At 36.4% G+C, this 14877-nt stretch overlaps 1 protein-coding gene across 1 annotated transcript in view; it reads right to left on the bottom strand.

The window, feature by feature from the left end:
- LOC117314596 overlaps window positions 1-14877 on the bottom strand; it is a 37485-nt gene that overhangs the window by 20682 nt on the left and 1926 nt on the right. The window contains exons 2-18 of the mRNA XM_033868662.1: window positions 14299-14517; window positions 13630-13672; window positions 11758-11924; window positions 10755-10928; window positions 9687-9899; window positions 9278-9320; window positions 8350-8519; window positions 7540-7713; window positions 6828-7040; window positions 6381-6423; window positions 5781-5941; window positions 5002-5175; window positions 3859-4105; window positions 2979-3145; window positions 2402-2557; window positions 1326-1578; window positions 359-525 (exon numbers count right to left, since the gene is read on the bottom strand). Coding sequence (XP_033724553.1) covers window positions 359-525; window positions 1326-1578; window positions 2402-2557; window positions 2979-3145; window positions 3859-4105; window positions 5002-5175; window positions 5781-5941; window positions 6381-6423; window positions 6828-7040; window positions 7540-7713; window positions 8350-8519; window positions 9278-9320; window positions 9687-9899; window positions 10755-10928; window positions 11758-11924; window positions 13630-13672; window positions 14299-14517 — 2784 coding nt within the window. The remainder of the gene's footprint in view (window positions 1-358; window positions 526-1325; window positions 1579-2401; window positions 2558-2978; window positions 3146-3858; window positions 4106-5001; window positions 5176-5780; window positions 5942-6380; window positions 6424-6827; window positions 7041-7539; window positions 7714-8349; window positions 8520-9277; window positions 9321-9686; window positions 9900-10754; window positions 10929-11757; window positions 11925-13629; window positions 13673-14298; window positions 14518-14877) is intronic.

The raw sequence follows: 14877 nt of genomic DNA, 5'->3' as shown, positions 1-14877 counted from the left end.
GTGAATTTAACAAAAAAAGGTTTAACTTACCTAGACATATAAATATAAATGAAATTTGTCATTACAAGAAATTGGCATCTTAATTATGTATAATATGCAAGCTATGAAATTTCCTTGACCTAAAACACAGGCCTGGGAAATATCAATATTCCGATGACGGGTTCTGAATCATTACGATTGGATATTGGAAGATTTAGTTATCTGATTATATCCAGTCATCTTTCCATTACAAATTTTAAAATATCACTTAAATTCATCATTTTGTTATAGATATTTGAAATCTGTGAAAACAACTGGACATCATCGACTGATGAATAGACTATATATCCCCCTGTTAGATATGACAGAGGACACCTACTTTTGTCCAGGAATCCGTTGCTATAGCTACACAGGGGTTTCGGCAGTTGGACGTCTTCGAATACCACTGTCTCCATTGCACAGGGAACAGTAGTTTCATCATAACAGACACTGATGTTCAGGTTGACGACGAAAAGATTCTGACTGGCGACGTCTTCTATGATGAAGCTAATACATAAAACATTGTTATTAGTGTCTTCAGATTTCCATTTTGAAGGTCATGATCATAGATTTTTGGTAGATATATTCACGTTCACATAAAACATTATATTTTCAATGGTGCATGTTCTTTATGCAAGCATTTATTTTTTACCCTAGGTTCACTAATCAGCTGTACAATATTATATAGATATCTTCAATTACTCTACATAAGGCAACTCTACCTAGAAACATTATGAAACATTTTCTTTAGATTGACAAACATAATAATCTGTCAAAAGACTTTCGACAAAAGATCACAACCAGTGTGTGCACAAAGTGAGGTTGAATCAACTTGTACACTATCAACCACTACAATGTACATGACATAAAAGTGTAGCCAAATAGACCTGTCCACTTGATTATAAATGCAATACTAGCGGTGATATTTGAAAGTCTGTTCATTTAAGGAATGAAATTTATTTTTTTCAACATTCATGATGTCATAACAACATTGGCTTCTGGACATATTCCATGAATCGCCTGATATTTAAAGTCTATTCATATACACATCAAGAAAATTCCTCAAATTAAAGGCCCCCCCCCCCCATGTGAATTATATTTCATGTGATAAAGAATTTGTGGGTCAAAGATAATACATATAGGTGTGAGTGACCTACTTATTAAACATGATGCACCGCCTCACCAAGGTGAACTCATACCCTAAGTATGAAGTCCCAGTGACACATAGTATAGGAGATGGAGCCAGGACAAGAGGAGGAAGGATGGAAGGGAGGACAGACAGACATAATACTGTATATTTTACTTACTCTATGTTCACCAAGCCAAAGAGATTAAAGTTATCAGATTTTCCAAATTGGTAATCCACCAAGGAAATGTTGAAGAACAATTTCTCTATACCAATACTGAGTTTGAGGGCACAGGCATCCAACAGTAGGTGGGAGTGGAAGTTCCGTGTCAGTTTGGGTACACTGGTGCAGCAGTCGACGCCGGTACAGAGGTCAGATATTCTACAGGCCATATTCCCAGGAAGTGTAGGCAGTGACAGGCTCTCTCCACAAGCTGTCAGTAATCAGAGTAAATATATACCCAGTAAACTCAAAAAATAAAGATTGGTCCTGTAACTTACTTTTTACTATTTTCATTCAACTTATTACTCAAAACAAACACTTTCTGCGAGCTGCCAATCAATGAGAAATCTAGTGTTGTGTGTGCATGTTGCATTTTACGGATACAAGGGGGGAATCATGATGTCAGAAGTAGCAACAACACGTGCTTCCATTTAACTTGTTAAATTCAATCATAATTTTATGTCAAATTACAAAAGAGTTCCAATGAGTTATTTCCCCTTTGTCCATACCTGCATTATTTCATCACTCATTACCATGCCATAACATACCAAGTAAAATAAAAATAATTATCGGTCATAAAACTTTCATCTGACACTCATTCGACTTATTTTTCAATCACATTCATATACATTTAACTTTGCATCTACTTTGTTTAATCACCAATTTTGTATAGGCTGGATGACATCCTAGGTCTACAGGTTTCGGCTAGCAGTACTCAGCTTGATTGTGATCATAGTTATCTCCCTTTATCAAACCTGACAGCTGGGGATTATTTAAAATATTTTTGATGTGGCAGATTTTGTCTGATGTGACTAATAATCTGGCTTCATTTTTAAAATTTGCTTATAGGAAAAAGGCAAACATTTTGATATCACAATTCTTGCAATTTGAACATTTTGAAGATAGCACTAAATACTTAAATTTTTAATAGCAAATATTTCCATCTCTCATGTCAATGTACTATTTGTCAACTTAAATATAATCATGTATTGACCAGAAAAATTAAAACTGTTTATTTTCTGACAGTGATATACCTGTGGACTGCCATCCAGATGCACTGGCATCACATGGACTCTCGTCGAGATAATCATAAATCCCCAACTCTAACATCAGGTACATGAAAGCAGCGTCCTGTAGGTCCTGAGCCGGGTTGTAACCCCTGTTAGTTAGCCAGGTGTTGAGGTCAAAATCTACAATGATAACAATTAAAGGCGTTTCTGTAATGATGTATATATCTACATGGCCATAACAGCCAGGCACTGATATTTAGATTTATAGAGAAGACAGAAAAAAAAAGATTCCAGCACTTCTGTCATGTTTTTAGAAATTCATTTTCATTAAATCTAGCAATTTATTCTTAATGTTAAGTAAAATCGAGTACTGATACCATTCTCTTTTTACTGCTTGATACGAAGCAGCCATGTACATATAATTCCATTTTTTTAATCTAATTGTATTCCCAACCAGTAATGATTTATGTTGTACACTAAATACAGATTCCAATTTTCTCCTCTAATCGACTCACCAGAATGTGTCTAGCTCATGCTTAGTCATATCAATATGGGAAAAATTTACTTAAATTTTACATTTAAGCCAAACATTATTACATACCAGGGATGCTGAATCCAAGGTTCCAGTTACACAACAACTTGGGTAACTTTGTGTTGACAAGCACCGGCACATTCAGGCATCGACTATCATCAACGGTATCGAAACAGGCACTCACATTAACATTCAGCAAGTAGGCACGGTCCGCCTTGAGGTCGTCTATCACCATTCTGTGAATAATTGATTCCAAAGTATCAATTAAAGGAACTACAGCCCTTCAAAACTTTGGATTCTAGCTGATATGATTGATACCTCAATTCATTTATTTTGTTGAGTTTTCGATTTTGATAAATTTTGTGGTTTTAATAAGTTCCCAAATCATGATTTTTGAAGCTATTAAGCAGTGAAAATCATCAAGAGATCCAAAGGGCCTGCAAGGCTCACATTGAGGTTTTAACTAATTTGACCCTTTACCCATATTCAAGGTCATTTCATTTTGCAAATGTTGTTGGGCTCCATCCTAGGAACCTACCAGCCAAATACTTTGATTCCAGGCCTTTTAGTTTGTGAGAAGTCATTTAAATAGAAACGTTCATGTTGGATGGACTACGGATGCCTGCATAAATTTACTTGGCCATTAGGGCCAGCTAATTAAGTTATAAACAAAGATGGTTCAAACATTCAAACAACAAAAGTTGTTTTTTAATAAATATTAGAGAGAGAAAGAAAAAAAAAAGAAAAAAACATGATGTTTATAGTAATCAATCAAATATACTGATACCTTATATTTTGGATGTCTTATACAATTGTACCTAATGGTAAAATTCAAACTCACAAAATAAAACTCTCTTGACTTTCTAAAACAGTTCCTAAACCCGTAACCATGTGGTTCAGGAAAATGATTTTGGGTTATCAGTTTATCACTGTACCTGAATATACTTACATGATTTTGAACACTCCCTGAAGTAGGAACGTATGTTCCTGTCCAAAGTCATAGTCTATAAGCGAGATATTGAAGGAGAGCTTCTCTATACCGAGCCTGAGAATGTAGCTGCAAGGATCGAGGTGGGCGTAGACGTGGATGAACTTGGAAATGAGAGGGATCTTCAAACAACAGTCTAGGCCAGAACATGATGTGGGAATGTGACAAGACACTCCTGATGGAAGACTTGGCAATGACACACCACACTCTACAACAACCAAGAAATAGGACATGTCTATACTGTATCTATCTTTAAATAAGTCCATGTGATACCGAATATAAACTGATAAGGTGGGCAGGATTAATTGAATCTCTCACCCCCTTGGGGGCGAGACAGGGGAATCTCAACCCAAGGGGAAGATTCTTAAGTTGCCAAACACGCGGCTTGCCGAGTGTTAGGCAGCTTAATTATCTTACCCCGAGGGTTGAGATTCCCCAGTCTCACTTCCATGAGGGTGAATGATTATTTTTCTCTTACCCTGTTTACCCTCTTATGTATCTAATATTGACGTTACATTAATGCAAGGAAATGTTGACGTGACGTGATTGAAATGTCGACATGACGTTGTACTGCTGCTGTGACGTCATGGTATTGTTGACAGGACAAAATACAATTATTGAGAACGTGAGAAGAGCATGTGTAGCGTGTCTTTTCCCCCGGGCGAGATAAGAAAATCTCACCCTAGTAAAACTGCGGATATCCCTGTCCAGGGTAAGAGAAAATGCAATCCATAGCATCTAAACTATAAACCTCATTTATTTTTTAGTGTGGGCTTATTGTTGGCCCTGAAGGAAGCATGTGCATGGTTTTACTTTTTGAGGAAAAAGTGACACCCAGAGAAAACAAGTACTTGGGCAGTTGGCCAAGTGCCACTGCCATCAAATAGTATTATTACCATATTCGGTGAATTGCACTGAACAGAAAGTTTGAATACTAGGAATAAGTGTATCGTTAACTTTAGCATTATATCACACAGTAGCATGAACATCACATCTATTACTCAAGAATTCGCTTCAAAAAATCAGAACCTTATTCAGTGAATGAAACAAAAGAGCACAAACATGATATCTTAATTAAATTAAATTGTTAAAAGGAGTCCTTACCGTCTTTGAATCCATTAACAGCAGGGGTATACATATGGTCAGTGAGGGAACACATGGGATCGTTCAGGTATGGTTTGACCGCTAAAACCTCTAATAGGGTGTCGGCTAGTGTACTGGTCAGGACCGACTCCAGAACTCCAGACTGTTCTGTCACCCATTCCTCAAGGTTGAAATCTACAAATAAGAAACAACTTTTAATCTGCTCTTCAGGTTCAGTAGTCTGATATGAATATAAACTTTACAATTTCAACTTGTTTTAGATTCTAAACTTTAAACAATTGCAAAACAATTTATATCATATCACTCATGCTGGCTCGGAAAGAAACACATGAGGAGTCTTACTGTGAGCGGAAACAGGTGAAAACCCACGTGGTCGAGTAGGTGAGCCCTTATCTTTTTATATCTGATCAGAGAATCCAAATCTTGTTGTCTAGGTGACAGGTGTGTTACCACTTCACTACCTGACCACCTAATAGTCCAATGCTGATCAAATTGCAATATTTTGAGTTATGTAAATGTAACTCTACTTTCATATCTTATATAATTGCTTTTCAGAAATTTCTGAAAATGAGAAACAATATTTTCCTACTCTTAACCATCGATCTCTTGAGGATGAATGTTCTTGTCATGGTTGTGAGAGGTCATATGTTTTGCAATTTCTATCTACTTAGGAAGACTTGAATTGAACACACTGCTTTGCTCCATGTACCAAGGATGACATGAGAAAAAGGTCTGAAATCAGACTTTTATCTGAAAATTCTCATGCCTGATGTACTTACCTGGGATGATGAGGCCGCTTCCCCAGGTACAGAAGACCTTGGGTAATTCTGTGTTGATAAAGACACGCTCACTCATCAAACAGCTATCTGCTGCCTCAAAACACACACTGATGTTCATGTTGAGTTCATAGGAGGTCAGAGTCTTCTCAGTGAGGGTAAAACTACAACACATCAAGCTCATATCATCACACAAATATCATAAAGCAATCAAAATTATAGTAGTGTTAGACTTCTTCAGAGTAAGGGTAAAAATACAACACATCAAGGTCATGTCAAGGCCATAACAAGGTCACAAAAATGCCATAAATCAATTATTACAGCAGGGTCAGAGACTTCCTAGCATGTGTAAAACTACAACACAGCATGGACTTAACAAGGTCATGTCAAGGTCACAACAAGGTCATAAAAGATTATTCAGATTATGTCTGAGACAATCTCAATTAGGTTGAAACAACACATTAAGGTCAGGTCAAGGTCATACAAAGGTAAATTATTGCCAGGAGTATCAAAGACTTTTCAGTAACATAAGACCACATCAAGCTCAGTTTTTTTTTGTAATGACAAGGGGAGGTAATAAGAAATTACAATAATGATACATACTCTACTCGAACAACTCCAAGCAACCAGATATTCTCCCTTGTACCTAAAACAGAAAAAGTGTTTAAATATCAAATCAGTGTTTAGATATTCAGAACAATAGAATGTTTGGTCATTACAAAATCAAACCAAGGTCAATAAATGTGTAAGTGTCTATCAACACAATTATCACTTATACCTTATAACAATTTAACAAATTATTATTTTTTTTTGGAGGGGGGAGGGGGGGGGGTTGGGTTCAGCAATTTATTTTTCATTTAGTAAGACATGACCTCTGAAGGCGATATCTAGTAAATCATGATATGATTAAATGTCATTACACAGGCATCAGACAGTAATACTGCCATAAATATATAACCTGTCCATTGGAGATGTGATAATAAAAAATGGTTACAGCAATGTCAGAAACAAGTACATATCTACATATTTGACACAACTGGATATACCTACCCCACTCATAGTTGAACAGACTCCGATTGAAGACAAACTTCTCAATTCCAACCTCAAGTTGGTGAGTACAGGTGTTAATTGTGGCAAAGGCATGGAAACTCCGGGAAATGAAGTCAACCTGCATACAACACTGTACTCCAGAGCAGTAACTAGGTAAGTTACACCTAATATCTGTAGTTCCTAGGGATGGCAGACTCATCTCAAATGGACAATCTGACAAAAAGACAAAAAACCATGCTGGAATGATTGTCATTAGGACAAAGGCAAACATGATAGTCCCCGAACCTACATAATTGTTTTTTGTAAAGGGTATTATACAAATAAATCATTTTGTAAAGGGTATTATACAAATAAATCATTTTGTAAAGGGTATTATACAAATAAATCATTTTGTAAAGGGTATTATACAAATAAATCATTTTGTAAAGGGTATTATACAAATAAATCATTTTGTAAAGGGTATCATACAAATAAATCATTTTGTAAAGGGTATTATACAAATAAATCATTTTGTAAAGGGTATTATACAAATAAATCATTTTGTAAAGGGTATTATACAAATAAATCATTTGAGTGTATATTGTAACTCAAAGACTCATCAAGGAAATGAAAAAAAAAATCACAAGCAATTATTTGATGTAAAATGTTGACTTGTTCAAATTTTAATCTAAATTTACTGGATGTAAAATTTGGAGCTTTAATCTGAATTTACCAGAAGTCCATCCATTGACAGCGTCGGCGTAGGTGTCCGAGGACAGTGAGCATTGGTCAGTGTTGAGGAACGACGATATCCCAAGTTCCTCCATCAGCTCTGTAGCCACGGCTGAAGCCAGGGTTGTCCCAATAGCTATCGTTCTGTTCGTAAACCATTCCACAAGTGAGAAATCTGCAAGAAATTTTACCAGTGATTACCTCATGTTTGCAATTATGGTCCTCCATCCAAAAATGATTTTATTCTATATACAGGACTTATTAAACCAAACTAACAGCCACTTCAACAAATATGCTAGACAATAAAATCATAGTTAGTTGGGCTCACATAGATGTACCTCTCTCTGACATTGGTATAAATATGATGTATGTGATTTGAATTCTGGTGATGCTCAAAAACAAATATCAGTTCAATCAAGAATGCCTACAACAAATAGGGAGAAAATAAAAGGCAAGGAAAAGGTTTTGCATGTGTTGTTTAGAACTTCCGGTGATGCTCGAACAAAAATCAGTTCAAATGCCTACAATCAATGGGGAAGAAGCAAAAGGCTTGGAAAAGGTTTCACACGTTTTGTTTAGATAAAATTTCTAGGTAGTCCCTAAAGAGTTTTTTTGTTCCGATATATTTTGCGACATCAAACTTATATGTGGTTAAGAATCTTAGCATCACAATAGGTGTTGCTTCTGTCATGAAACAAAATTCATGGTTCAATGTATTTTTGTTTAAAACATAATACATATGTAATTGCTTACGTGTAAAAAGGATACATTCCTGGTGCTGACTATTAAAGCTGTGGGTAAAATCACTCACCTGGTATGGAGAAGCCTCCACTGATATCACACAGAGGTTTGGGGAGAAGTGTATCACGGTACACCTCTACTGTATACAGACAGGCCACACTGGGGTCCGCATTCAGGCAGATACTTATGTTGACATCCACTTTGTATTTCCTCTCTACAGTCAAGTCCTCAATCAGGTAGCTGTTGACAGAAAATTACAGATATTTGTAATTGGTAGCCATGGTAACAATGTATCTCTATAGTCAAGTCCTCCATGAGGTAGATGGGGGCAGAAAGTTACATATATTTGTAATTGGTAGCCATGGTAACTATCTCTATAGTAAAGTCTTCCATCAGGTAGATGGGGGCAGAAAGCTACAGATATTTGTAACTGGCAGCCATGGTAACAATGTATCGCTATAGTCCTCTAAAATCAAGTCTTTGATCAGGTAGCTCGGGACAAAAAGGTATTCCGTTACCATAGACACAATGTCACTTTACACTTAGTTCAATGATTTAATAGTTGTGAACAAAAAGTTGGAAATACTATGTAGCTCTGATCAGAACAGTATCTCTTTCATCCTATATTTATACAAAATGTAAAATTTTAAAAGACAAGTGTTGACTCAGCTGTAAATGAGGATGTGGTAGGGCGATGCAAGAAATGTTGTGTGTAAGGCGTTAGTGCCAAAATGGTAGCTCTGGCTGTATGCTCCCAGGGAGTTGAGATAGACATTGGACGGTTCCTAAATACCCAATAACCACAGACGGATAATAACTTGTGAACCACTTTGAAACAGCTATTGTTACATTGCTATAGAGGTATATAAAACTCTAAATGAATTATTTTAATCACACTAATTATAATGCCAGATCTGTGTGGACAAAATTATAATGTAGGTAGACTGTACATATAACTGACAGCAAATATTAGTATATACCGAACACTGTATACTCACTCTATCCTCAGGACACCTTCCACATAAAGCTGTTTTGGTGTTCCTAATTAAACAAATTAACATGATAAATAACAACAATTCATAATTATTAACAAAATTTGCATTAAATTACAATTGTAAGTATCATCAATGATTTTAAAGCAGATCTATAATAATGACATTAGTTTATTTTCAAGCAATCTACTTTTAATGATTTTGAAATAACAACACTTATGCAGCATCAATCCAGAGTGATTTTTTTTATTTCTTGGCTCTGTTATTACTAGAAACTTCCTCAGTATTCCAATATTAGAATGACATGTAAATAAAATAACTATTTGAATATTAATGAACTTCACTTAAGATAAACAGCCATTTTCGGTTTTTCAATGATTTCATTTAGATTAATTTTGGTCAAACTGTCACTCACCAAATATGTAACTGTCTAAAGACTCGTTGAGAGCAAGTTGTTCTATCCCGATTTGTAAGTTGAGGTTACAGCCATCTAAGAGAAGATAGGTACGGAATGACATGCCGAGGAAGTCGACATCCAAACAACAGTCGATACCCGTACAGTAGTCCGGAATATAACATGTCATCGGTACAGAGGTGATGTCTGGGAGACTGATATCCAGGGGGCAGTCTACAACAGAATCAATATCAGTATCAAGATAATCGTAACAGTAGTAATCTGTATCAAGATAATCGTAACAGTAGTACTCTGTATCAAGATAATCGTAACAGTAGTAATCTGTATCAAGATAATCGTAACAGTAGTAATCTGTATCAAGATAATCGTAACAGTAGTACTCTGTATCAAGAGTGCAAGACTAAATTTCGTCAAACCCATTCCAATGTCTTTTCACCTTGAAAAGACGTTGAAATTTATTCGACAAAATTTGTTATTATAATCTAAAAAAGAACTTTTATTACAGAATAAAAGACATTTTTCATACTTTACACTTTTCTCGCCCGCTAGGACTTTTCTTGTTTGATACAAGTTTATTCAGTATTTTCACCTTCACAAAGTACCTGCACTTATTACAGAGGTGTGCAAATTACATAGGTGTCCAAATTACACAACAGTACCAATTACGCAGGTGTACAAATTACATAGGTGTCCAAATTACACAACAGTACCAATTACGCAGGTGTACAAATTACACAGTTTTTAACGGTAACCTGACCAATATCAGGGCTTGTACACCTGACAAAATTTGGCCCCACAGTCTCCTCAAATATTCATAAACTTTAGAAAATCTTGAACTTCAAATTTGCCATAGGAAAACATTAGAGAGTTTGAGGACCATTCCCTAACTAAGATTTTTTTTCTTTAATAATGGTTCCCCCATGAAAATTATCACTAAGGAAGGAGTTTCCTTGAGTTAAGGAGCATTGTGATGATATTTGGACCAGTTAAGTTTTGTCATTGTAAAAACTTTTTAATCTGTAGACATGACCTCCTATATAGATGTATAATCATAGTGATTTAACGTACCTTGTTTCCAGTGGTTCTGTGACGGGCTGTAGTAACTACTGGATCGCTGGCAGGGTGTGGTCATCATGTACTTAGACACGCCCAAATATTCCATTAACTTGGCCGCATAGTAACGGGAGAGAGACTGACCGACGGCCAAACCGTTGTTGGTGATCCAATCATTCACAGAGAAATCTAAAAGATTCAATCACATGCTGAAATCATATAACGTATAAACAACACAAAAAAGTTATGTAAATTCTAATAAAAACATGTTTTTCCAATCAATTACAAATTCAGTTCTAGAATAGAACTTGATGTTGTCTGTGTCCATAAATGTGCACAAAATTTGTAGATTCCAAGCAATTTTGTTTCTATTTGAATTTTGTTCATAATTCTTACACTTGATACTTGTTATTCTTTTACTATTATACCACTTAAATCATAATTAACAAACTTGTTTCCCAGGTACTAGTTATTTAGAGTATGTACAAAATAATCATCCATCACATGTAATGCTTGGTCAGAACAATATCAGGATCCTTCTAGGCAAGTCCCAGCTGAATCCCACTGGCAGAACTTTAGAATGAATTTGAAATGTGGTTTTCAAGAAGGCAGCTATGGTGGCCATCTTGGATATCACATCGGCCTCAAAACACATGGTCAGGACAATCTCAGGATCATTTTAGGCAAGTTTGAGCTGAACCCGACAGGTAGAACTTGAGAATAAGTTTGATATGTGGTTTTCAATATGGCAGCCATGGTGGCCATGTTGGATTTCTGACTAGCCCCCCCAAAAAAATATTTGGTCAGGACCATCTCAGGATCATTTCAGGCAAGTTTGAGCTAAATCCCACCAGTGGAATTTGAGGATAAGTTTGAAATGTAAAAAGTTTACTAAAGGCAGATGGTGCTCGATGCCCAATGACAGATGAAACTGAGTGTGGTCATCCTTACCCTTCAGATCAGATGACCTAATAATAATTCATAACAATAGTTGTTTTTTCAACAATTTATTACTAACCTGGAATACTGAAACCCATGGCCCAGTTGCACCCTGGTTTAGGTAATGCTGAATTCTTAAAAACTTCGATCTGCTCCATACAACCTGCGGAGAGTCCTTCCAAACATAGACTTATGTTTAGGCTGAAGATGAACGTGTTATCTGCCTCATTGTTGTCAATGGTATAGCTGTAAAGGAATCAAAGCTGGAGTCAAAATATACCTAAAGTATACCTTCATGGGCCTTCATAGATATATAGAGGTTACACAACGAGTGATTGTTGGATATAGAATTTATTTCACACGAGTAAGTTATTTTTTCAAAGTTACAAAAGACACGAGCTTTAGCGAGTGTCTATTGCAACTTTTAAAAAATAACTTACTTGTGTGAAATAAATTCCATATTCAACAATCACGAGTCATGTGACCTGTTTCTACCACAATAATATCGGCTTGAATCAAAGGGAAACGTGGCCAAGTATAATTTCGCGTATATGTGAATAAAGTGTACCGTTGATGTCCGGGACCCGGTGATTTGACGTCATTTGATTATTGATAACGTCAATAACAATTGCAGCTTGGGTCAAAGTTCGAATTCTTGACCAATCAAAAGACCGGAAGGTCATATACCACTAGTGGTATATAACATATATTTATCCAACAGATGGCACATTTATACAATGGCTTGAAAGTGGAATAACACATCGTATTGTGGTAGAAATGGTAAACCACCGCTCGTTTGAATCAATGATGTATACCTTCATGGGCCTTCATAGATATATATTTACCATTGCGTGGCACTGCCACTATATAACCCTACCAATTCAGTTGCGAGTTCACCAGCTTATGAACTGCCAACTGAAATTTGAATTTGAAAATTTCAAAAAAAAATCGCACGACAAATAAAAAATCGCAGATGGTAAATATAAGCATTGAACGGCTTTCAGTTGGCATTCATAGTCAATTTGAATGCCAACTGAAAGCCGTTCAATGCTTAAATGGTAAACCTTGTTTGAATCAATGATACGTAAATTTCACGGAAGTGGACCAATGAGCCTTTATCCCTCATATCAACCCAAGAAATGAGTTCCCTGCATGGTTCTGGCCAAATATCATTACCCTTGGCCCCTTGTATCTTCAGCAGAAGAGGTTTAAAGATTTCAACATATTTGACTCGTGTGCCTTAAGGAACAAAGGTCAAATATTAGCCCTTCATACCACCCTATAGGCGTCTTGTATCTTCAGAAGAGGTTTAAGGATTTTGACCCCTGTGACCTTATGTATAGGTCATTCAATTTAACAAACTCAGTTGAAATTCATCCAAGTGTGCTACTGGTCCAATATCATGGCCCGGATCTATTGTTAGGTAAGTGAGAAGACTTTGTTTAATGATTTTAACAAATTTTACCCCTGTGACCTTCTAAGTAGGTCCTAGCAAATTGAGAACAAACTTTTCAATTCTATGGACAACGTGCCATGACATATCTTCATCAGTTCTTAGGACCAGCTGAGCTAAGAAAACTCTCTTAAAACTGCTAATTAACCATTGCACAAGAATTCTTGTTTCCTTCTCTCAGAGCACAAAAACAGCATACCAAGCTCATGTGAATAGACTTTTGTATATCATAACCAGTACTGGATCGTATGTGCGACAAATGATTTCCACTACTGGTACACATAAGTATTTATCAATAAGATGTAACATTCAGGTACCCTCCAAAGAACATCATATCTATATCAAAGGTAGGCCATTGTACCAATTTATATGGAAAGATCTGTTAATTAATCAGTAAATTTTATCCAAAGTCATTGTTATAGATATGGCAATGACACAAAACAAATAATCATACTCAACATTAAATGAACAGGAAAACAAACGTAAAGATAGACTTACTCCAGCCTGAAGCCTCCATTCAAATACAGATGCTCCTGTTTGCCTGAAAATAATTAAACATCTAATTAGTATGCATAATGACAATCATATAATAATAACAAAAAATCATGTTTGTGTGTTTTTATGACAAATCTCAAAACTGAAGGATACAACTTATCGGGGTGTGATATACAACTTATCGGGGTGTGATATACAACTTATCAGGGTGTGATATTTTTGGTCATATAATAATGTAATACCAAGATATATTAATAGTTTGTCTTATTACCTCGTAGGTCTACTGGACATGCATCTACTTGATATGATACATGTATGCATCTACTAAATACATATCTATATCTTAGTAAAGTCAAACTTTATAAACCTTGACTGAACAGTTGGTTGTGGACACCACAATGATGGCAGACGTTAACACAAGCAAACACCACAGTAAGAGTTGTCCCCCTTGCACGCAGATTATCCTGCGAGTATGAAATGCTATATAGGGAGATTTCCTATATAGCCATTTACATCATCAAACTCTAACAAAGCAAGATATGAGAGAGAGAGACGTTTCCCTGTTTTAACTTTCGTACTTACCCCACTAATATATAAAGCCATTTACACAGTCAAACTAACAAGGCAAGACATGAGAGAGAAATATTTCCCTGGTTTTGTTTTTGTACTTACCCCACTCATATGTAAAGAGCATGATCTGATACTGAAGTTTCTCAATACCAAAGTTGAGTGTGAAGTGGCAGGCGTCCAGATCCACATAGGCATTGAGGTTACGGGAAATGAAGTTCACAGCAAGACAACAGTCTACACCGGTACAGTGACTGGGAAGTCGACAGGACAGATCCGCCCGGAGGGACGGAAGTGTGTTATTACCAATCTGTAGTGGGCAGTCTGCAAGTAACATGTTAATTATACAACATGCTGAATTCTAATTACACATTAATGCCTTCTTATAAGGGGATAGTGTTGTCGAGGGATGAAATAGTAAACGGGCCAGAGGTGAGGTCTGATAGTGCTGTCGAGGGATGGCATAGTACCCGAGCCAGAGGTGAGGTCTAATAGTGTTGTCGAGGGATGACATAGTACCCGAGCCAGAGGTGAGGTCTGATAGTGTTGTCGGGGGATGACATAGTACCCGAGCCAGAGGTGAGGTCTGATAGTGTTGTCGAGGGATGGCACAGTGCAAGAGCCAGAGGTGAGGTCTGATAGTGTTGTCGAGGGATGGCATAGTACCCGAGCCAGAGGTGAGGT

The sequence above is a fragment of the Pecten maximus genome, chromosome 16 (assembly GCF_902652985.1).
Source record: "Pecten maximus chromosome 16, xPecMax1.1, whole genome shotgun sequence".
Lineage (NCBI taxonomy): Eukaryota > Metazoa > Mollusca > Bivalvia > Pectinida > Pectinidae > Pecten > Pecten maximus.
Note: the sequence above shows the minus strand (reverse complement) of the source record. Positions and strands in the feature narration are given on the sequence as shown.